General features: G+C 38.5%; 1 protein-coding gene across 2 annotated transcripts in view; it reads right to left on the reverse strand.

Moving 5' to 3' along the window:
- Nucleotides 1–27,166, reverse strand: part of LOC101163172 (alpha-1,6-mannosylglycoprotein 6-beta-N-acetylglucosaminyltransferase B) — a 91,866-nt gene extending 64,700 nt beyond the window's left edge. For both annotated transcript variants that reach the window (XM_023957678.1, XM_023957679.1), the window contains exons 1-6: nucleotides 26,708–27,166; nucleotides 25,718–25,830; nucleotides 7,648–7,792; nucleotides 3,717–3,826; nucleotides 2,146–2,219; nucleotides 324–491 (exon numbers count right to left, since the gene is read on the reverse strand). In XM_023957678.1, coding sequence (XP_023813446.1) covers nucleotides 324–491; nucleotides 2,146–2,219; nucleotides 3,717–3,826; nucleotides 7,648–7,792; nucleotides 25,718–25,830; nucleotides 26,708–26,778 — 681 coding nt within the window. In that variant the 5' untranslated portion in view covers nucleotides 26,779–27,166. The remainder of the gene's footprint in view (nucleotides 1–323; nucleotides 492–2,145; nucleotides 2,220–3,716; nucleotides 3,827–7,647; nucleotides 7,793–25,717; nucleotides 25,831–26,707) is intronic.
- Nucleotides 27,167–27,852: the final 686 nt, after the last annotated feature.

The following is a 27,852-nucleotide window of genomic DNA, read 5'->3' on the forward strand; positions in this document are numbered from 1 at the left end:
ACGAAGAGTAGGGCAACCTTGTGGGGGTGACGAGAAGTTCAGCGCATCTGTGTTTGCTCTGAAGACACAAAACTAATTGATGCAGCAATGCAAACACAAAGAGAAACTAGTGCTTGAGAGGAGGCAATGTGTGAGTCGGAGAGTGTAGAGGAACATTTTTCTTAATGCATCTGCAGAAACAAATATGCAGAAATCCTACTAAGATCTTACTATAGCAGTCTTTACGATTACTACAAAACTAAAACTGTTTTTATATGTTTAAGTACTAATACTGCATTTGCAATGCCTTGGAAGTAACACAAACAACGTGGACTTTGGATTACCTGTTTCCTGGCGAGAGGCTTCACGGTGGGTGTCGTGGTCTGATTCCTCCAGACCAGTGGGGGGCAGAACCACTCCACCTCACTCAGATAGATGAGAAAAGAGCAATCTGAGCCATCGACACCGTAAAATGCATAGCAAGGGTCTGAGGTCCAGCGAGCACGCATCCACTGGAAAGCAAAAATACATTTTGTTTTAAAGATGTAAACCTGGAAGATGTTTTCCAATTACAACTGCACAGCAAATTCCTTTGAGTATATCCTCTTTAATGCAACTTCAGTTGGCATAAATGCTTCAGAACAAAATAAATGTCTTTAAATTTTAATACATTTGAATTTATGAGTTGTGTAATCTTGCACTCTTGTGTACAGAATTTCGTTTTTAATCCTGTCCTTAGCTGTTAACTTTTTGGGGCAAAATTGTGTCAAATGTATTCCTGATTAATAACTAATGTGCAAGGTTGATACTTTAAATCTCATTTAAATCCCACAAAGGATTGTCTTTTTTTTTCTTCTCTTTTTTTTCTACATTATTGATTTTTTTTTCTTTCCACAAATTGTTCTTGTAATATGTTAGTGTTGTCTGTTTTGAAAATATGTTAAAAACTCAATAAAAGAAATGTAAAAAAAGAAATCCCACAAAGGACAAAAAAAGAAAAGAAAAATTTACATTTTACATAGCATGTTTAAAAAACAAAAAGGAAGTGAGTTGTGAAAGTTACTTTTTGTAGTTGCTTTAACACATCAAAGCTTACTTATAATGACCTGTGATAGAAGAGTTTAACGTCTGTTTAACCTTTATTAAAACTTTGACAACAGCTAAAGCAAAACTAATTCTAAAAAGTACACAATTTTCTTCTGTTTTTGGTGTATGTGCTGGAGTAAAACACACCTACATCCTACAAGACAGGCTAGCCCGGTTACACTTTTTAAAAACATATAGAATTTGACAATATGGTGTCTTTTTAAGTTTTGTGGCTCGTAAGTCCCATTTAGAAGGTTAACCACTGGTCTTTCACTTTTCCTCATCTGTTTACATGCCCTCTCGCTAACTTACAGCCACTCACACCCCAACCTAACACAAGACACTTCACCCTCCTTGCCTCCAGTGTTGCTCCACTGGTGTGTGAATGTGTATGAATGATACCGGTGATGGTCAGAGGGGCCGTAGGCGCGAAATGGCAGCCACGCCTCTGTCAGTCTGCCCCAGGGCAGCTGTGGCTACAACCATAGCTTACCATCACCAAGTATGAATGAGGAGTGAATGAATAATGGACACAATGTAAGCGCTTTGGGTGTCTTGAAAAGCGCAGATAAATCCAATCCATTATTATTATTATTATGCTGTTAGGCAGTAGCATGAAAGACCCACACCGGACTAGCTCATTGCACCTCCTGTAAATCAAACTCTGGTTTCCCATGCGCCAGCCCTACACCCAACCATCTGAGCCATCAAGCTGCTATCAACCGGTGAAACAAAACTGGCGAGCAACACTGGAGCTACCCAGCTGTACAGCTTCAAAACAGATTCCATATCGGACGTGGAAAATGAAGATGAACATGGATCTATTTGTCTGCAAGCAGATGCATCAGAATGGCGAGGAGCAGGGAGAGAGTTTCTACTATTTTATTTTACAGCTACTTTTTGTTTATGTTCTTCCGGTTGTTTATAGTAAATTTTTGTTTTCTGTTTTTCTTGAAAAAGTCTCTACGTATCTAGTTGTCTTGAAAAACTGTTTTGTTGTCATCAAATAAAGTCACCGTATAAAAAAAAAAGATCATCATTTTTGGGCAATTTTCTTTCTGTCTGAGGCCAAAATCTTACATCCATCTTGCTGGTGCAGTCTGGGTAACGGGGATCCTTGGGAATCTCACATTGTCCAAAAGCCCCATCTTTGGCTGATGAGAAAAAAAAAGTAAGGTGTAAAAAATTCTCACACAAGCATAAATCAGTTAGAAAAATGGCAAAAAACACAAAGCACAAAACTAGCATTAAAAAAACAAATTGCTATTTGTGCAAAATTGTTGGAGCTGTTATTTTTAGATGCCTCTCTATGGGTCTCTACAGTCTTTCCTCCAGTCTTTAGAGCACAATAGACTAGCAGGAAGGATAACAAGCTCTTTGAATAGACCAGTTTGTTAAAGCCTATTCATCAGATGTACTATACATAGACTGAATTACTGTGAATCATAAAAAAATAAAGATCTCCCTTCCCCCATCCTGCATCCCATTTTCCCTCCTCGCAACGCTCTTGTCTTTCTCTGTTTCTCATCTGTCAATCACTCTGCCCCCCCCCCCAAATCCCAGCACTGGTTAGCTTAATTAAAAGAGCAGTCTCAGCTCCTGTACCCGCCTCTTGCCAAATGTCAAAGTGTGCAATCAAACACAAATAATTGCCCACCGTTCTTATTAGCATGATAAAGAAAGAGCCCAGGGAAAAGCGCTGTAGCCAGAACGGCAGCAGCTTCAGGTCTATACCCAAATCAGTGAGATCTAACGTTATGACAGCAGAAAAAATTATCTGACAAAGGTTAATATTTCAGTGCTGCCACTTGATTGGTGGGAATGAAATGGTTAGTCTTACTGTTGTGCTACCTTCACACTGAGAGACGTGACGTGCGTTCTTGAACACGTCTACCACCTAGAGATGGAAAGAGGTTTGGTACGAAATGTGTAAGCCGTGCAAATCTCGTGAATCTACCTCCAGGCTTTTTCTTTCACAGCTCTATTATGATATATGAAAGACTTGCTGTCATGGAATTCCGGCCGCGAACAAACCGCTATTATTAAGTTCCCCTCCACGATCAATTTTTTAACGGTTGAAATCCCAATACGCGTATTCACATGCGTTTACATGGACTTTTCATTGAAAGTGGTCAGTTAAACGCTGGTTACCAATGGCAGTGTAAACGTACTGTAGCTTTAGACTTCAATTCTGCAGTGAAATCCCTTAAGAGGCCTATACATGTATGCCAATGCTCAGAGCACAGGTTTTTGGAGGAATGCTCAGAAATACATGAATGGATCAAAATACCGCAGGTATTAACAATATAATGCACTTAAAAGCTTAAAAAAGTTCATTTTGCATCATATAGGCCCTTTAATTGAAGACTATTTAAGGTAGCTGAGAATATCTGGATCCTATTGAAATAAAAGTAATTTGTGAAAGTTCTTGAGCTTTTTGTGTGAAACGTCTGCCTGATCATTCATAGTGAAACAAAATATGGTTTCTTGCTTGAGCAGATAATGATCACGTTCTGCACGATCGACCAGTCTGAAAGCGTAGGTTGGACTGACAGGCAAGAAAACAAAACTAGGTTTGCTCAAAAAACTACAGTTAAACCTTCATATTGAGAAAAGAGCAGTAGAGGATATAATAAAGTGTTTTTCTAAACCTCTGTTGGTGGCAATGCTGCGCTGCAGGATCTGCTCCACCCGCACTGCCATATCAGACATGTTCTGAGCTATGGCCTGGATCCGCTCCACCAATCCAACAGGCTGAATCCTGTAGTACATAAAATAAAGCAAACAACAGAAATGTTAAAAAGAAAATTGAGAGAAAAAACGTTTATTCTTATCATTCTGTCCAGCAATTTTCCATATCTTTTAATACTTTTCATTAGAAATAAACTGAATTTTTTATTTGTTTAGATACTACAGCAATGAGGATACTTCGACTAGTCTCTTAAGTCAGTAGGGAATATAGAAAAGGGCAAAAATTAGTCCGCTTTCAAATCTCATTTAGTGAATTTGACATCATTTGACCAACAAGCTCTTGGCAGAAACAAAGAACAGCAGACAGTTTTCAAAATACAACTATAAAAACTGAAAAAAAGGAAACAAAGAAAAAAGAAGAGTTTAAAAACTGAATAATATTACCATTTTCTATCCCATCATGTTATGAAAATTAGAGAAAGTCAAAAACATGTGAGGAAAACAATGTGTTTGCCACAAGAGAAGCTCCATTCTATTCACTTAAGATGACTAATTACGATCATTGAAGTGCAAAGTTAGCAGTAATTCCTCAGTATAAATTTAAAGAATATAAATTTTAAAGAATTTGCCTAGAAAAACACGAGTATTTAGAGCACAATATGTTTAAAATATGTTCTCTTTTGATCAAATTTAATTTTACAAATCAAATATTTTATGCAAACAAGAACATGCAAATATGAATGTAAATATCTAAAGTACATTTATTTTACATGGATTTAAATGTTATATGTTGACATAGATTTGTATTGAAATATATTTAACATTTAAAAGATTTGTAAAGTTTTTTTTAACTCAATTTGACTCAATTTGTTTAAATTGATTGTGGTTGTCTTCCCCTCTAAAGTGACAAAACCATTCATATCGCTCACTAAAGCATGGAAGAGGTCATATCATGGTGTGGAGTATAGCATGGATCATACAATTCAAGAAAGACTAAAGTTCACAGTAAGCTCTCTCTGTAAAGCTTTTTATGGTAAAATAAATGCATCATTTTGTTAAAAAAAGAATTCTGATGCCAAAAAAAATATAAAGGATACAACTCCTAAAAATATACAAGTTTGAAACAATTTAAGGAAGAGTCTGCAAGAAGTAAAAGAAAAGTAAATGACAAGAATTTTTTTGCCAAAAGTTTGATGTAAAGTTTGTTAAGACTTCAAATCTGAGTTTTTACTTTACTGTTATTTAATCTATTTTACTGTTATTGAGCATCTCTCCTAACAGAACTGGAACAGTAATTACAACCAGATGAGACTGTCAAAGCCTCATTTAATTGCCATAAAAAAGACAAAGAGAATCCAAAGATCTGCATTTTTAATCAATTTTAAAAGCAAACAGAGCACATTTTTTCACATTTTCTTCAGCACGACAGGACGCTTTCTATTGCTGCCTTCATATTTTTTAAAAGGTTTAAATAATTGGTTTTTTGGCAAAACCTGTCGGGCCTCAGCTTAAAAATGTGAAGTTCCCATTTGTACTTTAGGAAACAAAAACTGTTGGCATACAAAACATGGAATTTTTTTGCAAGTGGAAATTTGTTCAAAACTATCATTTTAATTTTGTGCATGTGTGTCTGACCACTGCAGTCACCAGGGTTTGGAGGACCATCTTACTGCATATGCGTTTTTTTGAACAACTGAAGGTGAATCTCTGCTAAGTTGATAAAAAAGGGAAGCTTCCAGTGCTTCTGCAATGAATCATGAATTTCTTTTAGCATTTTGAATAAAAACAAACCCTGAAATAAAGTATTTAAATTGGAACTTTTGAATTCTTGCATTTCCAAGTGATTTTTTGTTAAATATAAAACCTGGAAAATTCATAATAATGAATGCAGGTGCAGAAAGATAAAGCTCAAACAGCCAGTCTATTTTAGCGAAACAGCATATTTTTGCATTTTTCCATATGTTTGCATTTAATGATTGTCCTTATTACAAATTAAAACAATTCTAATGCTAAGTTTGTCAAACTCTAACTCCAAATTTTGCATTCCATCAGGTCCCTACAAACTGATAGATATAGACGCAATAGCCATCTAAACACACAGCACATACCCGGTATGCTATGAACTGCAGGAGAGCATGGGGGGAAAATAATGGGTTTTGGAAAGGAATTCTGTCCACTGTAATACCTCAGGTCAACCCTGACCCTTAGCCATGCAGGGAGAAATGTTTTCACCACCAAGAAAAATGGCCTTTGTGTCACAAGAACATTACCAGATTGGACCCTGAGAGGGCAATTAATGGGCTGTTAAATAATTGTGGTTGAGAGTTTAGTCACGTGGCTTTGTGTGAAGAAATATAAATTATACTCTGAATGACAAAGATATTTCTATGAGTTGGAGGGTTCTTCCTCAAGTTTCTGGTCAGAGAAGGTTATATCAAATAGAGCTGCACGATATGAGGACAACTTGCGCTGTGCGATGTTAGTGATCAATGACGCTAGGACTTGTGATACATAAACAAATAGCTAAACAACGAAAACATAATTTCTATTTTACTACAACAGTTTTATCTAAACAAAAGACAACATAACTTAAATTATGCTCCAAATGACCTTACATAGGAGGCGGGCATCTAACATAAAAGTCCTCTGTTTGGTTGGTCGATGACATAAAGCACTTCTTCCAATTAGTCAAATGCATAAACGGTTTTATTTGATTCGTTAACTACTTGAAGCTAACATGAGATTCTGTGTAAACGTGTGTAAACATTTATTGTAACCATATTTGTAACAGTTTTTTGTGGGACTAGACGGTGAAAAAAAGGAGGGAAGAGTAGAGAGGATTGTTAAAGAGGGGGGAGTAGGTGGGCGATTATAGAAGGGGGGGGGGGTTAAAACCATAAAGCAACAAGATGCTGGATGTTTATAATCATTACATTCAGGTTTAGAAGTGAAACAGATCTAAAAGGGGCGGGGGCTGTCCACACACACACACACACTAAAATTTTACAAACATACCTGTTCACAAACAAACAAGTAAACATGTACAAAATACAAACCGTTTACACACACATACTTGTGCATTCACACTAACACACATGAAAAATTTCATTCAGTCACGCAAACTGCAAAGGTGAGCTAACACCTGTCCTCGAGTCACTGTTTATGTTCTTCTAAAGTGGATGATGGAATGTAAAACGACAGAGGGAGAGTGCCCAGTCATCCCTAAACCGCGGCAGCGGCGGTATCCAGGACCACCCCCCAACACTTGCACAGTAGCAGATAGAGAACAACCGCCCGCCGGGCAATCGCATCCGCCACCCAGGCCAGGGCCAGCAGGACCGCCAACGGGGCCAGAGAGCAGGGAGGGATAGGGGAACAGCAGGATAGGAACCGAACCTACGATATATCAAATAGAGGTTGATCGCTCTACCACTGCACCATAGTTGGCCTGACATGTTTACATTCGTACATTTTAAGTAACAACAGTAATAATGGATTACCCCAACATAATAATGGATTAGATTTATTTGCGCTTTTCCAGACACTCAAAGCTCTTACAATGTGTCCACTAATCATTCAGTCCTCATTCATTCTTGGTGATGGTGAGCTACTGATGTAGCCACAGCTGCCCTGGGGCAGACTAACAGAGGCGTGGCTGCCAGTTCGCGCCTACGGCCCCTCTGACCATCACTGGGACATTCATGCACATTCACACACCAGTGGAGCCACACTGGAGGCAGGAAGTGTGAAGTGACTTGCCCAAGGACACAATGACAGTTGACTGAGGGGAGCGGGGATCAAACCGCCAACCCTTTGAATATTAAACAACCTGCTCCTGAGCCTCTGCCGCCCCACAAGTATAGGAGGTGAGTTGGTTGCTGTTGTGTGTACCTGTCCAGAGCTGAGCTCAGTTCTTCCAGCCGGTGGTTGTCTGTGGCGTTTCCCAGTTTAGACAGAGCGTCCATTCTTTTCATGATCACCTCCAGGGTGTCACTGATTTTTCTCAGCACGCCGCGGGACTCCTGTCCTCCCAGAACTAAAGACATAAAGAAACGGAGCACAGCTTTGTTCTGATACAGAAGGAATTAGAGAAACAAGTAAAAAAGGGCACACAAACTGAAAATGCCTAATCCAGTTTGTGCCTGTCCCAAGGCCAGTAAATGCAGAGGGTAGTGTCAAAAAGAGACACATCAAATAGATTAAAGGAGAAAATGGACATATTGATAGATGAACTGATATGATAATAGGATGATTTTCTAAACCTTTTAAGGTCTTGGAGGGATATGACACCCCGAACTGTCAGGACACCCAGATTTCCCCCCATTGATTTTCTACCTACACCCCATAGTGGGGCTGGCTAAATCCAGGCCTGTTGATGCATCATTGCAACAAAAAGGAATACAAATCTAGTCTATTCTCATTTGCATTTGTTCCTTGGTTCCCACATCTTTTATGGCCATAATGAACCTCATGGCTATTCAAATGTCAGAAGTAAACCAAAGAGTTCAGATTAGCAAACATCTGACAAACAATGAACACGGAAGCAGCTACCGGCCATAAGGTCATATCAGGTCCCGTGGCAGCAAAGATCTGCACAGTCTTCATTGTTCACCATAACCCTAATCATATTCATAACTATTAAACTGCAGCATCAGCTGCTATAACAAGGTTAGTTTTTTGCTTCAAACTGTAAAAGTTCAGCAATTTTTAATAAAGAGTCAAATTGTAACAGCAAGGGCTATGTGTGTGTGTGTGTGTGTGGGGGGGGGGGGGGGTAGAAAAGAAAGTGGCCTCAAAATTCGATTGTATTTGATGACGAAGTAAAAATAGAGTTTAGCCCCTAAATTTTTCCTCATCATCTTCAGAAACTACAGTTTACAGAGTTATTTTCCTTGTCAGAGCCGATCTATCAACGGTCAAATAAAAGTCAATGTTTCCCTAGGAGAAAAATGGCATGACATGACCAGTAAGTAAAATAACGAGATTAAGGGGGGGAAGCAATGCTCTAACACTCTCTGTGTTGTTTTAAAAAGCCTAAAACAAGAATAAAGCAATAATGTTCCAACAGGATATTCAATAAGGACTCACAATTTTTATGAAAATATGATGAACTAGAGTTGAGATTCACACAACCTTTTCAGTCCCTTAAATGTTATTTTCTCTTTTACTTGATCGGTTCTAGCATTGTCAACCTTTGAATAATTTAAGACTCAGCAAATTGTCATTTTGTGGCAAGAGACACAAAGTGACTCCCATTTCAGTTTGTGTACAAAACACCGAAAAGAATCAACCGAAGGAAGAAAATGCTGTCAGCTGACTGGAAAGGCCTAAAACCAACCTAGATATATATGATGTTTTTGGTGTTTTTAGCATGTTTCAATAGCATATTTCTAATGATGGAGAACACATAAAAAGAAAATTAAGCTAGAAATTGCATATTTCCGTATTTCTTTAGTCATATCATTGTGAATCAGGAGCTGATGAAAAAATGCAGCTTGAAAAGAAAGTCATATTTGTAAACAAAAAAATAACTGGGCAGGCCACAAGCTCCCTGCTCCGCTCCATTCTGATGCATCCACTTGTATTCGACTAGATCCATGTATGTCTTTGTTTTCCTCCTCTGAGCTGCATCTGGATCAAAACTGGACAGCTGGACAGCTCCAATATTGCTCGCCATTTGTGTTGCACCCACCAGTAATGTTAGCATGGGAGTGTAAGGGGCTGTAAGCTAGGGGGAGAGAGTAGACAGAGAGCTTTCAGTAAAGTAAGTTCATTCCACCCTGCACAACATGTGTTTAAGTGACCACTTTCAACGAAAACTCTATGTAAAGGCGTATAGATGCCCGTTTCTGGGGTTCTGCGTTAAAAACTCTCATGTTCACGTGTCGCTTCACAAGTTTCTAAAACTGTTTTTCAGACTCTACGTACAAAACGTGCAGCCATTAAATGCCCGTTGAAAGTTAAAATGGTCAAAATTTGATGAATCAGGTACTTGGATTTGGTAGTGACTTAAGGAGGGCGTCCATTTAATTCTCGGAAATGCCAACCACTTGAAAATTCATCATGGAGGAAAAATTAATAATTGCGGTTTGCCCAGCCGGCATCAATGCTATGTCCGAATACCCTGCCTAACCCCTTTATAGTGCACTATATAGTGTGTTTGCCATTTTGTAGTGCTGTCTGAATCAACAATTCCAAAATCCAGTGCCCTAGAAATTACCCAGAAAGAAGTCTGCAAAAAACCAGTGTGCATTGATGCTCACCAGATTAGCGAATATAGACCACAATGCATTGTGTCGGAACAATTCTTCCCCAAAAAATGTATTTAAATGTATTTTTTTGATAAACCATTAACGTTTTTATCTTTAGAAGACAGCAGCTTCATAAACAATCTTTGCAAACACCCATATCAATTAGATTTTATCTTCGTGAAATCAATGCTGTCATATCCAAGGTTTACAAAAAACAAAAACAAAAGTAGTGAGCACGGTGTCCGAATTGCTTTTAAAATTCAGGGCACTACATAATGCCACACTATATAGCTTTTTAGTAGTTAGGAGTTAGGTGGGAACTCGGACTTAGCCCAAGTCTTTCATGTATCGGAATAAAGCGATAAAGGAAAAAGCCTGGAGCAAAATTCCCAAGACTAAAATGCCTTTTTACAATTTGCACCAACCCTCTTCTAACTGTAGGTGGTGGACAGTAGAAGACAAAAACAAAAAAAAGAAGCCCCTCCCTGCTCGTCTAGTGTGAACACCATGGGCTAAACATGTGTTCAAGAATGTGCAATTAGCGCTTTCAGGAATGGGTATCACATTCACAGTGTGAACATAGCCTGGCATGGAGAGAAAGGGAGGGAAGAGGCAAATTTCCAGTGAAAAAACTATGGCCGAACCATACGCCCACTGGCTTCTCCCTAACCCTTCTATTGAAGGGGCATTTGAAGAACTAGGGGTGTCCGAAATCATTCTTTTTAAGTGTAGAGCGAAGAGACTACAACTTCTGCGTCCCTCTGCCTGTAGGGCCAGCCACAAATTTGTTTTAAGTAAGTGCTCTGAAGCACAGACGTTTACATTTAAATATAAGTTATGACTTATTGTTTTAGCATGACTTTTTTAAGTTATAAAACTGATTTTATCATTTATTTTCCTAGTGCTGGTAGCGAACATTAATGACGTCATCGAGTGTTAGTGCAGTCCAAATTCTAAGACTATTTTTTTCTGTATCTCTCTGCTTGGAGCGATAAATGAAGGAGAGGGAGAAGCCATAGGGGTAGGGGAAGAATTCAGATTCAGCCTAAGTTCTAGAAAACAACACAGTGTTTTGGATTTTGTCTCAAAACTACATATTCATGATTAAAAGACCACTAGAAACACTTTTACAATAGATCAAAAGATGATTGGAGTGGGACGTTAAGGTTCCCTCTTGGTCGCATGCAGTTGTGCTAAAGAATTATAAGAAAAAAAAAGAAGTCTTGCAATTCACAGAACCCATTCTAAAAACAGCTTTACAACAGAGTTACTATAAATGTTTGCAATCATAAGCTCAGTAAACAACCTTTGCTTCTTGCACTTAAGGTATCTCTGGGGACACATTTGCTGTTTCTTTTTTTTTTTCTTTTGTTTGTTTTTAAATTGCAGATTTCGATGGAGTGTGTCTTCATTCAAACATAAAAACCTTCCCAGGGTGATTCGTCCTCAGCTGGGTAATGAAAGGTAGCTTTTGCAGGAGTTAATGACTCAGTTTTGGTAATGCTGCAGAACAATAAGTATTCGGAAATTCTAATTAGATGACTTCTTGTGCGGGAGGTGGAATGTGCACTTAAACAGCGGCTGGGCAGACAGGAACAAGTCCACAGAGAGATGCATGCAGCTTCCTACCTCAGACTGTCTCTCTTTCATTTTTTTTTCCTCACATGCACATTTTCAGAGGAATTCTGACTCTTTGTGTTTTTGTCTGCAGAACTATTAGCCGACAGTGAGGGTTTTTGAAGGATGTCCTGTTATATAAAAGACGGTTCAAATTACTTTTTTTTCCAACCAGACAGTTTGCACTCATTTGTCTCATTAAGGGCTGGATTTGGAAATAAAGACAATTATTGTTAAATTGAGTCCAAATCTTTTTGCTCCAAAATCCTGACAATAAAAAAATGTAAAGGCCCGTACACACCGGGACGAATATTCGCCAGGCGTTATCCGCCAGCGTTTTTCGCCACGTTTTTTGTGTTCACACCCAGGCGATTTTCGCTGACGTGGAGCCGAGCGAACATGCAATTTCATTCCCTGACATTAGATGGCGTTGCTCCAACTGGTGCTTGGTTCGGGGATATTTTAGAATGTCCGTCATTATTTCTTCGCGGCTGTGTAGATGCAACTCGGCGTCTATCTTCTTCGCTGGTATGTGTGCTCAGCAAGGCACTTTTGTGTTTGAGCGCCCCCAAGTTGTGTTTTACTGTAACTTCAGAAGCTCCAGACACGTGTGCAAAAGCGCCATTCTCATTGGTCGAATAGATTTCGACGCGACGCGTCAAAAAAAAAAACGAACCCGAGGCGTTTTTTTTTTTTTTTGACGCTTTGACGCGTGGCAATTTTTCGCGTCGGTGTGCACACTCTCATTGGTGCCCTTTGTTTAGTCAAGAGGTATTAAACGTCGGCGAAAATCGCGCGTGAAATTCGTCCCGGTGTGTACGGGCCTTAAGACTCAAAACTGCTCAAACTCTACTGTAATTCTTGGTTTGACTTTAAGGTTGTCATTTTAAATTCAATAAATGTTGACAAATTAAACTGTCTTTTAGGGATGGGTACCGTGCCCCGGTATTGAACCAGCCCCGGGGCCACATTTTTCAAGACCGCAGTATCGTTAAGATCTGACCTGAACGGTTCTGCAATCGGTACTGGAGAAGTTACTTTTTCTTTTTTTTGTGTGTTCCACAAGCGTTTTCTGCCATATTTAACTCACCAAGTCAGTCAATTTTCAGTTAATTAATGATTATTTTAATTTCGGTATTCTCGTTGAAGCGGAGAGCTCTGTCTGTCTATTTGTGTGCACGGGGGGCGGGGCTGTTCAGACGGCACGCGCCGCGCGCGCACACACACAAGACAAGGCAGCGCACACACAGTGGCGATCTCGGAGGGGACACGTGAGCGCCCTAGACTAAGAACACCCGTTTCTGCGTAAACTTAATGAAGTTTGCATCAAAGAGCCTCTACCATCCTGTCACCTTGCTGCTACGATGACCGTATGTTAGGCTGTTTGTGTAGAACACGCTGCGTGTTTAAGCGGCGTGTTCTACACAAAACAAACAGGTAGAGAGGCGGGGCTTAGATTCACCGCTTATGATTCCAGACCCGTGACAAACTATCAGCTGCTTCCTAATACTTAATAATAATTAATGACTAATGATATTTGTCATCCGTAAAATTAATATAATTTATTGGGTTTACTGGATTTAAACAAAAATAAATAAATAGAAAGGAGGCTGCATCAAAGTGAATTTGTATCCATCATCTCACTCAATCCTAACTCTGGTGTTTGACAGACAGAAAAGTCTATTCAAGGTTGTGGAAAATGGACAAAAGATCAAAGGAAACATCACTCTCATAAAGAATACAAATAACTAGATTAAATAATTAAAATGAATATCCTGTCTGGAACATTCTAATGTATAAAGTAAAATTTTTTGTTAAAAAAAGTGTTGTTGCATAATGAGGAAATAAAACGCTTTATGTTCTTAATTTGTTATTTATTTATTTTTCGTCCTCAAAAAGTATCGATAAGAGTACCGTTAAAATACCGGATCGATAAGCAGTATCGATAAGAGTAGTAGTACCGTTAAAACCTTGACGATACCCATCCCTACTGTCTTTCAGTGTCATTTTTTGTAAACAAAAATGTTGATTTATGTTCTAAGAATAAGTGCCACTTTTAGATTTTGTGAGGATTTATTAAATTGTACTTTTATAGTACTAATTGTACTATAAAATTGCACTAAGATGGTATCCTCATTTTGTTCACATTTAGCTCTTAAATTAATCATTTCCATGTATTACACTAGTCTTTGTCCCTGTAATCAAAATGAACTACAATATGGTACATAACAACTCAAAAAATACAAACAACTTGATTAGGACTTACAAGAAAGTCCCACTGCGATAATCAAAAGATTATTCTATAAACAGTTGTGCTAAAGAATTATTTAAAAAAAAAAGTAACTGTTGGCTCTAAGTAAGCTGTCCCACTTCCCGGCATTCACCTGTTTACACACTCCCCCACCTGCAGTTTACTGCCCCTCACACTCCCAACCTAATATTGGTGCAACAAGAACAGCGAGCAATATTGGGGCTATTCAGCCATACCTATGATTCACTAAAAATTCAATTTAAAAAAAACTCATAAATGCAATATTAAGCTTAATTTTCTTTATTTGAAAGAAATAAATTTATTTTAGTGGGTAATTAAATAAAAAATGACTTGCTGCATGGACAGATTATTTTTCTATGTTTCTGGGTTCTTCCTAAAGTTTAGTGTTCCTCTCATATTTTTTGGATAGCTTTTTCCTGTGCAAAAAAAAATGTTTTTATAATGTTTTTTAAACACATATCTTGACAAAATCCTCAGGCTTTGGGGGAAAAGTAAATTTTTCTGAGCTTCAAACAGTGACGTGCGGTCCACAGTTTCTAAGGTTAAAATCGCAGAATTTGACTGTTGCTTAATCACATACGGAGCGGAAACTCCTGGTGCTTCACCTCATGTCTAACTGCATGACTCAATTTTAACAGTGACGGGCCATCAGAGCGCTGACTGTAAGTGGACTTCATCTACAAGTAAAGGTAAGGCCAAACATGGTTTTCAATTTATTTTTTTTAAATAACATAGGAGTTAACGGAAAAAGAATTTAAGTATTTGAAAACTAAATTTTAGGCCTAAAATAATTATTTTTATGATCATTTTCACAGACAAAATTTGATAACACTGATTAAAGCACCAGAATTTGAAGTTGGAAAAATACCAGAAATAATTTCTGAGGGTCAAAATTAAATGTGTGCTAAACACATCTGTATACTTTCATTTGCTTGCAGTAAATATGAATAATTTATACAAAAGAAGAGTGTTCAATCCATATCTATAAAATAAATATTTTCTGTAGGAAAAATATCTCCTTGTGTGTATCTTTTATGCTGTTAGCTGCTGTTGGATGAATGCTGAAATATTCAGTTCTAGCAATTGTAAATCTGACTGCAAAGGAGTCAGTGCCTCACCAGCCATCAACCTCACCGCACGTCACTGGCTTCAAACCATTTAACGTGTCTGTTCTTACCTTTCAAAACATTATCAAAGCTTATCCATGATGCGATTCTAATGGGAAAACAACATGACTGTATTTGTGAGGAAAATGTTTTGTTAAGCAAAGTGACATATTGATTTTTTTTTCTCTTGTGTATAACTCTATCTGCTAAAAAAAAATAGTTTTTTCTTTGTCTTCTTTGTATTTAATTGGCTGGCTGTCCAGACGTCATACTCACTGTTAAATTGAAGCTAAAAAATACCATATATCTCCTTCAACTCAGATGTAATTCAGATAAGCTCAGAACCCCCACCACCTCGACCAGCTCCCTTCCATCTCAGATATTCATTATTGAGAACGCTGATTGGGACTGAGGTGGCCTCTTCTCTTTGGCACCTATGAGCGAGTCAATGAATACAGACGCTATTAAAACGAAATGCTCTGTCACTTATACCTTGTGCAGCTCCAGCCCCTTATTAATTCTGACAGGCTGAGAAAAAAAAAAAAGAGAGAAACTAGCAGCACATCCTTTTAAACATGGCTCTCTCCACCTTCAGTCATTGCCCTAATCTAGTTATTTCCTGAGGTAACCACCTATCAGGGACCACATTATGCAAGAAGACTGCAATGCTTGGTTAGGGCCATGGCTTTTTCCTGTAAATTCTGAAACACGGCTGTATTTTCAGTTTCCTTAATTCATAGCAGATGCAATTCTGCAGTGTGATTTAATGCAGGAACACATAAATAATACTCTGTTTCCCAGTCTTAACAGCACAGAGCACACTGACTGCTATATATTTTGGTGTAGCACTAAGCTTAAAGGCTATGTCGAATCATATTTGCACTCATTGGCCACTTTATTGTGTGCTAGTTTAAATAAATCTTAACAGAATTACCAGACAATCACTGAACTTGATGCATTTAAAGATGTAAAAGCAGTCAAAATGTCTTAGTGCAGTTCAGACTGAACAAAGGATTGAGGATTTCTTTAAAAGATATCCAGGATGCATTTGTACAGTTTCACCTGTGCAAATCAAGGAAAACTAATTCACTGTGATGACCCCTGAAAGGATATGCCACAAGATAAATACCAACAACCCAATTTGATCAATGGGAGATTAACCCTTGGGCTATCCTATGACCCCACCCTGACATTGACGTGTTCTCCCTACCATGACAAAGGTGGATAAAGGTGGAAAGATTTCATATAATCCATGGACACCAGTGAAGATCACAAATCATCGAAGAAAAAAGGGTCAGAGCACTGTCTAGTGGGTCTAGATGACCCAACTCCCAATGTTAAAGTGCCTTGGATAGCACAAGGGTTACAAAACGTAATCAATTGTTACTTGTTAAAGTTTTATCCTTAAATACTATAGTATAGTCACATGGATACATCCTGCTTGCGCCTTCGTCACATGCACCTGTATGGGGGTTAACCTGTACGGGCGTAGTTCCCTTGAGGCCCCCGAGAGAACATGTTCACAACATCACACAAGGGACGTTGTGAACATGGAATGTGCCATTGTTGTACGTGTGGTAAGTGTATTGTAAAGTGTTGTAAAGATAATGCAAGTTACACACGTATGTGACGTACTGGTGATGCTGTTGTACAGGGCCCTTACACCCCACTCTAGTCATTTGTAAGGTGCAAGTACTGGCCCCTTACTGACCGCACGCAAATGCTGCACGCACAGAGTGCGCATGTGTTACGTATGTGTCCGTAGGACGCCAGCAGGATGTCCATACAGGCTACGCCCTGATTGTCAAATTTTCTTATTTCTAAAGCTATGGACATACTGGATATGTGACATGTAAAAATGCATTCTTGAACATGCATTTAGCCCACAAAGTTAACACTGGATTAGCATGGAGGTGCTCCTTCTTGTTTTTCTTTTGCTACTGTTTACTAGCGCATGTCCGCCACCCACAGTTGGAAGAGGTTTGGTGAGAAATTTCAAAGTGGTTCAAATCTGGTGAATCTTGCTCCAGGCTTTATTTTTCACAGCTCTATTTCGATATATGAAAGACTTGGTGTTGTTAAATTCTGTCTGGGCACAAACGGCAATTAGTAATTTCTCTTCTATGATCAATTTTCAAATGGTTGGCACTTCCATGAATTAAAGGGACACCATTCCTACACCACAACCAAATCTGAGCCCCTGATTTTTCAAAGTGTGGCCAAGTTTAACTTGCAACATGTGTTTTGTACGCAGAGCCCAAAAATGGTCTTAAAAATGTGTGCAGCTATGCAGGAATGCAAATGTTTTCAACGCGAAAGCTCGGAAACCACATTCACGCGCACTTTCATAGACTTTTTATTGGAGGATGTCGGTTGAACACGCGTTGCTGAAAGCCGTGTGAGAGAAGTTTAACAGTCTGGATGCAACGACGGAGCACGCATTGGGCGTACAAGGAGTACTTATCACTTGAACAGCACTAACTAGCTTGCTGTTCAAAGTGCAAGGTTTGGGGGGTTGAAGAAATGAAAAATCTGTACAACACACTTGCATCTCACTTACTTCACTCCAACTTACTCTTACGTGATGTACTTACTTTTAAGTGCTCACTACTACTTGTCGTGTGGACCGAGTCTATGGAAGAAATGTGCACGAACATTTTGCTTACCAAGCGGTCTATGCTCTTAAAATTTTGCATGGGCCACCTGCGTGCCTCCACCCATAGGGCAGATGTGACTAAGGCATTAGTAGTGTGGTGGTTTTGGTGGTTCAATGATATGGGGATGTTTCATTTGCACAGCTATGATTTAAACACCCCATCCCATCTCACTGTTTTAACTGATCATGTCCATCCCGTATCAGTGTATCATACTCTGAGTGTTACTTTAAGCAGGACACTTCTCATCACATCAAAAATGAAATAATTTCAAAACGATCACAGGACTTGTTAAAAAAATACCTATGATATGGGATTAAACTCCCATTTCTAGTAATCGACTATGTGATTTTGTTGTGTGCTGGTTTTGTTTGTCACTTCAAATATAAAGAGAGATAAGGTTTAACCTGAACATGACATGCAGTTCTGCACTCACATGTATGGAGAGCATAAAATCTTAATTCATCAAGACAAGGACATTTTTTAAATATATTATTTACACAAAAACCTTCAGAAAAGTCTTGCAATAAACAGACCTCGAAGAGAAAAAGAGAACTGGATGTGAACCAAGACCTTATACCCATATATATATATATATATATATATATATATTTTTTTTTTATTTTTTTTACAGAGCTCAGATTTTCACCTTGACAGAATGTTTCCTTTCAGTTTTTTCTTTCATGCAGATTCAATTAAAATTGTGTTTCATAATATTCCTGAGCAGCTACTTAGATACATAAAAGAAATGCACAAATAGTGTCTCTGTGAAGTGAAAAATGTGGTTTCTGTTTTTGTCAAACTTTGCTACGCTTTGCTTTTAACAAGCCCGAATTTTATGTTTTCAAAGACAAACCTGTTTGGTTGAGTCTTTCTTTAATTGGCATGAGCATAAAATTGTGCAAAAAAAAAAATAAAATAAATATCCATCTGAAAGAAGAAGAAAAAAAGAAACAGATAGTATCAATAGTAGAAATATAGTAGAAAATCCTCTTCTTTTTTGAGGTTGATGTTCTTAAACCAATTGATGAAATCCACAAAAACGACGTAATATAATTTTTATGAGATGTAAAAGCATAAATTATGATACATTTTAGTGATTTGGGTAGTGTTTGCTCACAACAATTTTAGCTTAAGGTACAAAAGTATTGACATGAGTGTTCAGGAAAAAAAAACACCTTATTTACCCACTGTCTCATTTTTGATCCACACATTTTCAACATGATGTAACTGTATTATAGAGAGTTATACCATGGTCCGGTTGAATATTCGATTCTGATTGGCTGCTAGGTGTGCATTAAAACCTGATAAACGCACGGTGAAAACAGAAGTTCCGGTCACCTTGCTTAAATGTTTTGTATCAACAACCTTTTGCTTCATCAGTTGGACAAAAACAAGTGGTAAGAGGTGAACTTTCTCTCTGAACTGATGCTTTATTCAACCCATCGGGACGATCAGCATATATATATCGCCGAATCTTTACTGCAGCGGTGGTGCTGCGTGACGCGGTGCATCAGATAGTCCGCTTTTTGTGAGAAAAGCGATCTGAATCGGAAAAAAAACAAGAATTAAGGGCTAAAAACTGGTAAATATGTATTGGTTTTGTAAGTGACCATGGACGGTCGCGTCGGACGGTTCAGGCTTCCACGGCGTGCGTTAAAAAGTAATAACGCACACTTCGTCGGCCATTAACCCTTACTTATGAACAATTTTTACATTCTTTAATACAAGTAGTCATTTAAAAAACACTAGATAAGTTATTCTCACCACAAAGTTTTAAAAATCATCAAAAGAAATTCCCGCCAAAAGTGTTTTTAAGATTTTATGGAGGCAGCCATTTTGAAATGACCAGGAAATGCCCTTCTACTGAACCTAGTGGAATGAGGATGAACTACAAGGCAGAAAACACAGACTATGTCGTCTGTTCTGCTTTGTCACATGTTTTGTTTCTCCCTGTTTTTTTTTGTCATGTTCTGGTTAATTTATTAAATGTTTTTAGTTTCTGGATGGAACCAGGAACCGCTCTAGGGCCCATCTTTCGAGGTGGTCTTGGTTTGTTTCCAATCGGGCTGAGCTCCGGTTTACTCTGAGCTTCCACAATCTGAATAGGCTCCATGCTCTGAGTGGAAAACCTGACTCAAACGGCCACCATAGCCAGGCTTTACGTGATGTAAACAGAGTAACGAAGCCACAGTAATATACAGAAACTCTTTAGAATGTGGTCGGATGAATGCAGGATCAATAAAACAACTTTTAAAGTGTTACACATTGCATTACAGTGGTTTCCTGACAATCCATGTCATAAATTCTTATCAGCGTACCTTCTTAGCCGTTGGCTCCTCAATAACGGCCTTGCAGCATGCCTCCGCTCGATCAAAGTAACAAGTAAGAAGTGCTGTGCCTGACGTTGATACAGACGTTCAAAATTGGTCAGCAAAATTTAAAGCTGATCCCAACAAGGACTTCCATTATTCTTTCTTCTGTTGCTTTGCCCTGCCCTTGTTATACCTGGCCAATGAATGAAGAGATCTTCATTTACGTTGTTTGTATACAAGCTTTAGCTTGAATCAGAAATGACCAGTAGATGGCAGTCTGAAAACAGACCAAACGCATAGTTCAGGACTCAGTCCAAATTACCAAATTAAGCGGACTAAATCCAGACCAACTGACTTATCCAGTCTAAATACACCCTAAGGAAAGTTTAAATTAAAATAAAATGTCTCTGGAATGTGTGTATCAAATATGATACGAATGGTTATACAGGGTCAATTATAATCCCTGTAAAATCAAATTTTTATTTGGTTTTATTTTTTGCTTCTTTTGAGAAAAATAAAAAAGAGGGCTCTTATTTTTGTAGCTGAATCTGCTGAAGCAAAGACCTTGGAAAAGAAAATCCATAAAAAAAGAGAAAACATTTGTCTCTGAACTCAGCAGAGTTAAAAGACGAAACGGCAATCACTTGAAGAGGAAATAAAAGGCGGAAATGCAACATGTCACATTATTTTCCTCAGTGAGAAGTATTCTCTTTCATCCTCACACTATTTACAGCTTTTTACATTTCTGCTCAGAAGATCATACCTCAAGATGTCATTTACAAACCCGTGAAAGCTTCTGACCAAAAAACTGAATCTTGTTTTCAAAGGCAAATTTTGGGAAGTTTTTGCATCTGTTAACACTCCAACAAATCAATACAATTATAAAACCTTTGCAAATGTAAAGCAAAATCGATTAAAATTGCTTTTCCTTTTTTATTTTTTTTATTTTGCCATAAAAACACCAAAACAGACCAGTTTATGAAAATACTTTAACATTTAACATAACATAACATCCATTTAACAACAGAAACAAACAAATTGAAAATGAAAATAAAATGAGAATGGATTTTCTGTAAATAGTATACAATTTTCAAACTATGTTATATAAGTCATTGTTCATCCAGGAAATGGCTTCCCTTTTTTCTTTGTGAAGAAATGTTCAAATAAAATTTACACATTTTTAAAAATCTTTGTATTTTGATAACCTGAAAAGAGAATTACTTGTTTTTTCGAACATTACATAGTTCTGTCTCAAAGCCATCCAAACAACTACGACGAGTGCAAAGACTTGCATTACTGGGGTTCAGGTTGGTCACCATGGTTACGAGCAAAATCTTCCAGTACAAAGTAAGTACATTGGGCTCTTCTAGCTTTGATTTATTTGAAAAAAAAATCTCAAAACACTAAATGTAACAAACCAATAACTTTTTTGATTTTGATTTTAATTTCTGTTTTTTTTATCAAAAGTCTTACAAAAGCATCATTTTTAATTGTTTTCTTTTTTTAAAAAGGGAACTTTCGACCAAAATCAGCCGTTTACATATCCATTTGTGTCTGAATATTCAATGGGAGCTTGAATTCTAAAAATCTGAATAGGATAAAGAAAAGCAGGTAAAACTGCATCCAATGTAACTATCTCAACTGAAACACTGGCCAACAGCATCCACGAAGAGCGCTTCTCTCCCATCCACATCCTTCTTGATTCAATATAAAGCTATTTTACCTCCAAATAATTCTACTAGTGATAAGGTTCAGCTTTTATCTTAATTTTAAGTGTTCTACTTGTTTATTTTCTCCCTCAAAGTACTGACTTTTGAAGTTTTTTGGAAACCACAGTCGGATGAATGATACTGAATACCAAGCTCGTTCACATCCAATATTTGGTTTATCCTGCAGAACCATGCGGCAAAAACTTCACTCGGATTATCTGACAGGCTTTGCAGGGAACAGGATGCAGACTGTTTGAGATGTGCACACACCTGATGGTTCAACGTCAAACCCTCACGGTGAAGCGGCTTTCCTGTCATTTCTTAGTACTTGTGTGACCAATCCGGTCACATTTTAGTAAAATAGCAGAGCAAATACGCGTTAATTTCCCCTTCATGTAGAATTTACTCTTGAAAAGAATACAGATAAGGCCCAACACGTCAAAAAATTGGCATAAAAAATTCAATTTTGGGGGAGAATTAAGAAGTTTTTAACCCCTTTAATAAAATCTACAAAAATATTTGCAATATATATGTTTTAAGAGATAGAGATCAATTATGATTGTTGTTTTTGCTAACAACAATGTTTGTTAAAGATGCAAAAATCTTTAAATGAGTCTTCAGGGGAAAAAAACAGCTCATTTACCAACTGTCACAAGTTTTAACCACACATTCTGAACACGGTGTAACTGGAATCTAAAGAATTGTTTATCAACAAATTTGCTTTTTTTCAATATAGTAAGTACTCATTAATAAAAGCAAATAACAATAGATGACTTATTTTTTCCATAGAGTTTTGAAAAATTAGCAAAAAATTTTCTCACCTAAAGTGTTTCTGAGAATTTATGTAAGCAGCCATTTTGAAATGAGCAGGAAAAGCCCCTCTACTGCCCCTGTTGGACAGATGATGAACTACAGGGTACAAAATATGGACCACATTTTATACAATGGGTTTTTAACGAAAGTTTGGATCATACTATTAAAATATAAATATGATAAATATGATACAAAGGTAGATGGTTTTATGGGGTTAAAACAGATAAGCGAAAAAAATGTTTTTTCTTGCACCAAAATGGCAGAAAGGACCTTACGTAAGGATGGAGAGCACATTCAGACCTTTTAGTGTTGCTTTGAGCAGGGAAAGCATTCTAAGCCATTTTTCTCTTCACAGCTAAGCTGAATTAAGAAGCCCGTGGCTAAAGGACAGACTATGAAGGTGGTCTTCAAAGAGCTTATAAGAAAGCAAGGGTGCACCTCTGGAGACTTTAAGATATCAAGGATCAAAAGCTTCTGCCTTTCATGCTTCCCAATCTGGAAGAAATAGCCTCCCACTGTCCCCTCCTCTCCTACTTTTTCTACATCATTAGCCCGTGCACCTTCAAAGAGGGGTAATGAAAGGAATGCATGCATTTCAAATCTGGACGCTGCTTTGTATCTAAACTCAACTGTGTGGATGTGCAGTCAGAGCATGCCTAAAGCACTTAGACATCTGTAAAGGTGCAAAAAAAATGAAGCAAAAAAAAAGAAAGAGAAAAGAGCAGTTACCTGTTTTCCTTCATGTGTTTTTGCTCATCAAGCAGTTCATGTCATTAAAGGTGAACCCAGGGCTCCAACTCAGCCAAAGCATGAATGTGTTGTTTACCCCTCCAGACTCAAATATACTGCTGTGGTGCTCACAAAGCTTTTTTGTTCAGTTTTCACACTTTTTAGCATGAGCGTGTGCATGTCAAAACACCGCTGGAAAGTGACAGAACATACGACGATGCATCCCACTTACTCACCCACTGTCATGCTGCCACTTCTCTATTCTTTCTAATGCATCCAAGCTCTCTCTACGCCGTGTTTGCACAGCTCCACTCACTGATTTCCAGCAAGGTGATGTTTGACGACTACGGCAGCCTGCGAGTGGTTAATTAATCCAACACCTTTTTGCTTCGGAGGCAGATCAGTGGGTAAATGGGTGAAACTGTCTCCCGCGGTTAAACTTGATTCCATTACAAAATCCTTTTTTTCCTTCCATTTTTAGCACCGATTCACCATCAGCAACACAACAAAGCCCCCACCTCCAAGTCTATCACAACCACAAACTGTTTATTGACTGGCCCTGGGACAATCAGCATTATTCAGCGGGAGATGGGGTGATTACAGCACCCATGTTTGAGCATAAAAAAGTGCGTAACACGCTGACAACAACTGCATCCGTCACAAATAACTTCCCATTATGCCAGCTGGTTTCTGTCAGAGAGAATGAAACCCCAGCCTCTAATGACAAGGTGGGGAGGAAAGAAATGTTCTGAAAGCCAACAATGGCTCTTCTAAGACGACTTCTTGTATGGTTTCCATGCAGACTGAGCAAACACAAAGATCTGTCAGGGAAAAGATGAGTTTCTCTCCCAATAGTTCTTTTCAGAGTAGTTTTAATTTACTGATGTTTGGGAGTAAAATGTATCTAATCTGTGTTTGTGAATCTCTGTAAAAACTGCAAATTGATACCAGAATAATTTTATTTTGCACTTCTTTTGAGTTATTAATATTCAGGATGTTTGCAACCTTCACTTACTGACTAATCCATTTTAGAGAAAAGCAACTTTTGCCTAGTTGAGCAACCTGGAAGCCTCTTCTTTAAAATGTCCTCAATGCTTTGCATTTATTGTGAACCGCAGCCGTCCTGAACTGTAAGGACAAAATTATTAATAACATTTTTCTTTCTTGCTGTGCCTTTGAGGAAAAAGGTTGCCCTCGCCACATGCTCAACAACTCACCAAAATTTGCACACACCTAGTACCCTGTGAAAATGAGTTTTTGGTATAGTGAGCAACACTCCCCAAAAAAATTGATGACATCACAGCAATAGAAAAATGTTGAAAAGAAAAGAATGGGGCCAAAATCTCTTATGGGACTCAAAACAAATATTTCAAAATCCACTAACGGAACAAAAACCGACATGTCAGATGATATTCAAATGAAGGTTTTAGAATTATTATCTGAAAAATGATGGCAAAGTTTCAAATATAGAATTTTTTACACCTTTGCACAAAGTTGGAAAATGAAAACTGTTGTTTGAGCGATCTTACATACAAGCAGCCAGGTTTGTTTGTTTTTTTACCTTTGATCTCAGAAATAGGCCGCCATCTTGAATGTTAATAGAAAAAATTAAAAAATACTCTTGTACCAGCTACAAATGTAACACCTCCTTTAGGAATTTCAATCTATTAGCTTCTAGCATCATTGGGTGGCTACTTTGGAAAAAATTTTGATTTTACAGTTTGTAGATTTTTTAACGGCGGAGCTCACAAAAGAGGGGTTTTCACATTGTTACTAGTATATTGTAAATATTGAATACATGAATCCCTGGCTCAAGCTCAACAAATGATATGACATGCGGTAATTAAGAATGTGGGGTTGGTTAATAAAATACGTTACTATTGAAATCCAAAAATTTACTTTTGTAAATTCTTCTAAAAATGCCATAGACCTGTTCATCACCCCCAGATGACCAAAAAATAAACTGGTTGCTATGGCGATAAAGCCACAAGACAGCTGGCAATTTGAAAAAAGCATGTTTATTTCATCAATTTGTAAGGGGCAGCGGGGACAGAGAGGAGATTGAGGGGCTTGTGGCAGCTGCTCAGCAAATGGGGGTGGGTCAAAAGAGTGGGTGGGCTTTAATTTATCTATATATATGCCTCCAAATGAGACCAAAATTGTGTTTTAAATCACACACAGCAGTTCTGTCTCAGGGTGCACTTTTCAGTCCTAAAACAAGTCCTTATGGGTCAGAGCGGGGTGTGATATAAAGTGGAATAAAGGCAGAGGTTGAGATGGGAAAAGAAATGACTCTATCCAGGCAACTGTACCCCCCACCCCCAACCCTTACCCCATGCTCCCCTGATGAGAGGAGTGAACAGGTCTGTCAGTTCTCTGGCAGCAATCAGGGCAGCCCCACAATGCTCTCAGCGTGTTTCCTGCTTGTTCATTACCAGCACAGCCACTGGAGTCACAAGCAACTAACCTGTGCTGATGTGTGACCGCAGGCTTACCTTCTGCCCTCACGGTGAAGGGGGAGTCTCCGGGTCGCTTGGCTGAGAAGCGGCCCCCAAAAGAAGTCATTAGAAAGCACAGACTGAAGAAGCCAACACCCACTACAAAGATCCTGCAGAAACGATACCAAAGAATGATTATAGGAGCGCAACAAATGGAAAAAAGTGGTAAATCTAAAACACCAAATCTGTCATTTTATCGAAGTTCAGGAAACTCAAAGTACAGCTTCTGGGGTAATTGTTTGCAAGATCACACTAGAAAAAGTCAAGTCTTGCTTCATTTCAAATACGAATTGAAATGTGCTCTAACATTGAAAAGGAGGTCTTGTGTAGACAGCTGGAAACATTTTTAAAGTTGTCAAATGCTGAGTGGAGATTTTCTTGAACCCGCCTTGCCTGAGCGCTCAGGCGCTCACGCAGAGAGAAAATGCGTGGAAACAATTCTTACAAGGAGCACAAGAGTGGGGGAAGCGTGGGACAGATTTGTCAGTCACACTTCAGTTACAGATCTAATTCTTCAATCATTTTATAAAGGACTGAAGTCGAAGGAGCTTGACAGTGAGTGTGGTGGCTCCATGTCTGATTCCAGATAACGCAGGAGAAAACTGGATGTTTGTTGTCAGGGAAGGAAAACATCCTGTCACTGCACCTACACTGTTAAATCATGTGGTCTCTGTCACACTATAAAAGCTGAAAAAAAGGTTGTATATTGTTATAAAAAAAAGAAATACTCACGATTTGAAACTAAAAGTCAAAGTTTGGTTTTAAGAGCCTAAAATGTATTGCAGCAAGAAATAAAATCCTATAATATTGCTTTTATTGCTCATCCTTACATCTCTCTTGCAGTTTTAGTAAGTCCAACTCCACACACACACATCTTTTAATATGCAATCATAAGTCTAAGTGCTGTAATGCTTTCTCAGAGGCTGATGATCACGTGCACAACGAAGCAAAGTTTTAATCCTGCATAAAATCTCAATCTTCACTAACCTGAATGGCTTGAAAGTGACGGGGCATCTCCTCACCATCGTGGAAAGAAGATCACCGACGGTCGGAGTCATTTTCCACGCATGAAGAGGGCGCCTGCTCGGATTAACATCGCGCTGAATATCTGCATATCTGCGGGAGTTCAGGCTGGACGCTGCGCGCGGATTCCAAACAAGCAACTTCCCTGTCCAAACGCTGCCGGCGGCTCGCTGTGGGCAAGTTGCGCGGAAATCCTGCCGGCAGCTCCTGCAGAGAACTCCCGCCCTCCCTCACTCCCTCCACCGGTTGCCGGAGGGGGGAAATTAGTCGATGGAGAACCGTTAATGAGTTAAGACTAAATCCGGTCACGCCACGGCGTGTCCTGACAGTGAAGTGAGCGCAGTAAGCCCGGGCTCACTTCATTGAATTCTCAGAGTGGATGGAGCACTGGCCCTTTGCTCTCGGTCTTACCAGCTGCTCCTGCGCTCAGAGCGCCATCTACTGATTCTTGAAGTTTAGATCATAGACTTTTCGGTTTAACATCATGAAAGACTTCTTCACGCTCAACTATATGCAGATTTAACATAGACTTTCTGATGCGATGGGTCATAAAAACGTAATTTTTTGGGGGGTTTTGTTTTTTCCCCTATAAAAATCCAATAATCCACCAACACATTATGGTGTTTACCTTCTAATGACTCTTTTGCAATTTCAAAAAGTGATTTCACCATTTTGAGGTTGTCTACTAGAAATTAAAGTCGTTCTTTTCAAAATAAGATGCACCAACGGCAATTACTATTGGAAAACAATTATATTAATTAGCACCATGGACAGCTCCAGTTTGCTCACAAAGTACTGTGCGGCAGCGACACCCAGCGGCTACAACTGGGATCACATGTTTAAAGTTTTTCTCAGTCGTTTTGCTGAATTTCTCACAACAGTTTCGAAGTTTGTACCACTGCTCATGCGTTTTCTCAAAACAATTAGTGCAAATTGCAAAACGTGTCAAATAACCTGCGAAAGTGGGTCTTTTTTTCAAAATGTATAGTCATTTGCACAAAACAAGTCAGTGTCTCAAATTGGATCATTTGATCTTCAAAAGCAAGTATTTATGTCTGTGAAAGTGTCAGTGTTATCTAAATGACATGTTCTGACTCCAGCATCTTTTA

The sequence above is a fragment of the Oryzias latipes genome, chromosome 8, assembly GCF_002234675.1.
Source record: "Oryzias latipes chromosome 8, ASM223467v1".
Classification (NCBI taxonomy): Eukaryota; Metazoa; Chordata; class Actinopteri; order Beloniformes; family Adrianichthyidae; genus Oryzias; species Oryzias latipes.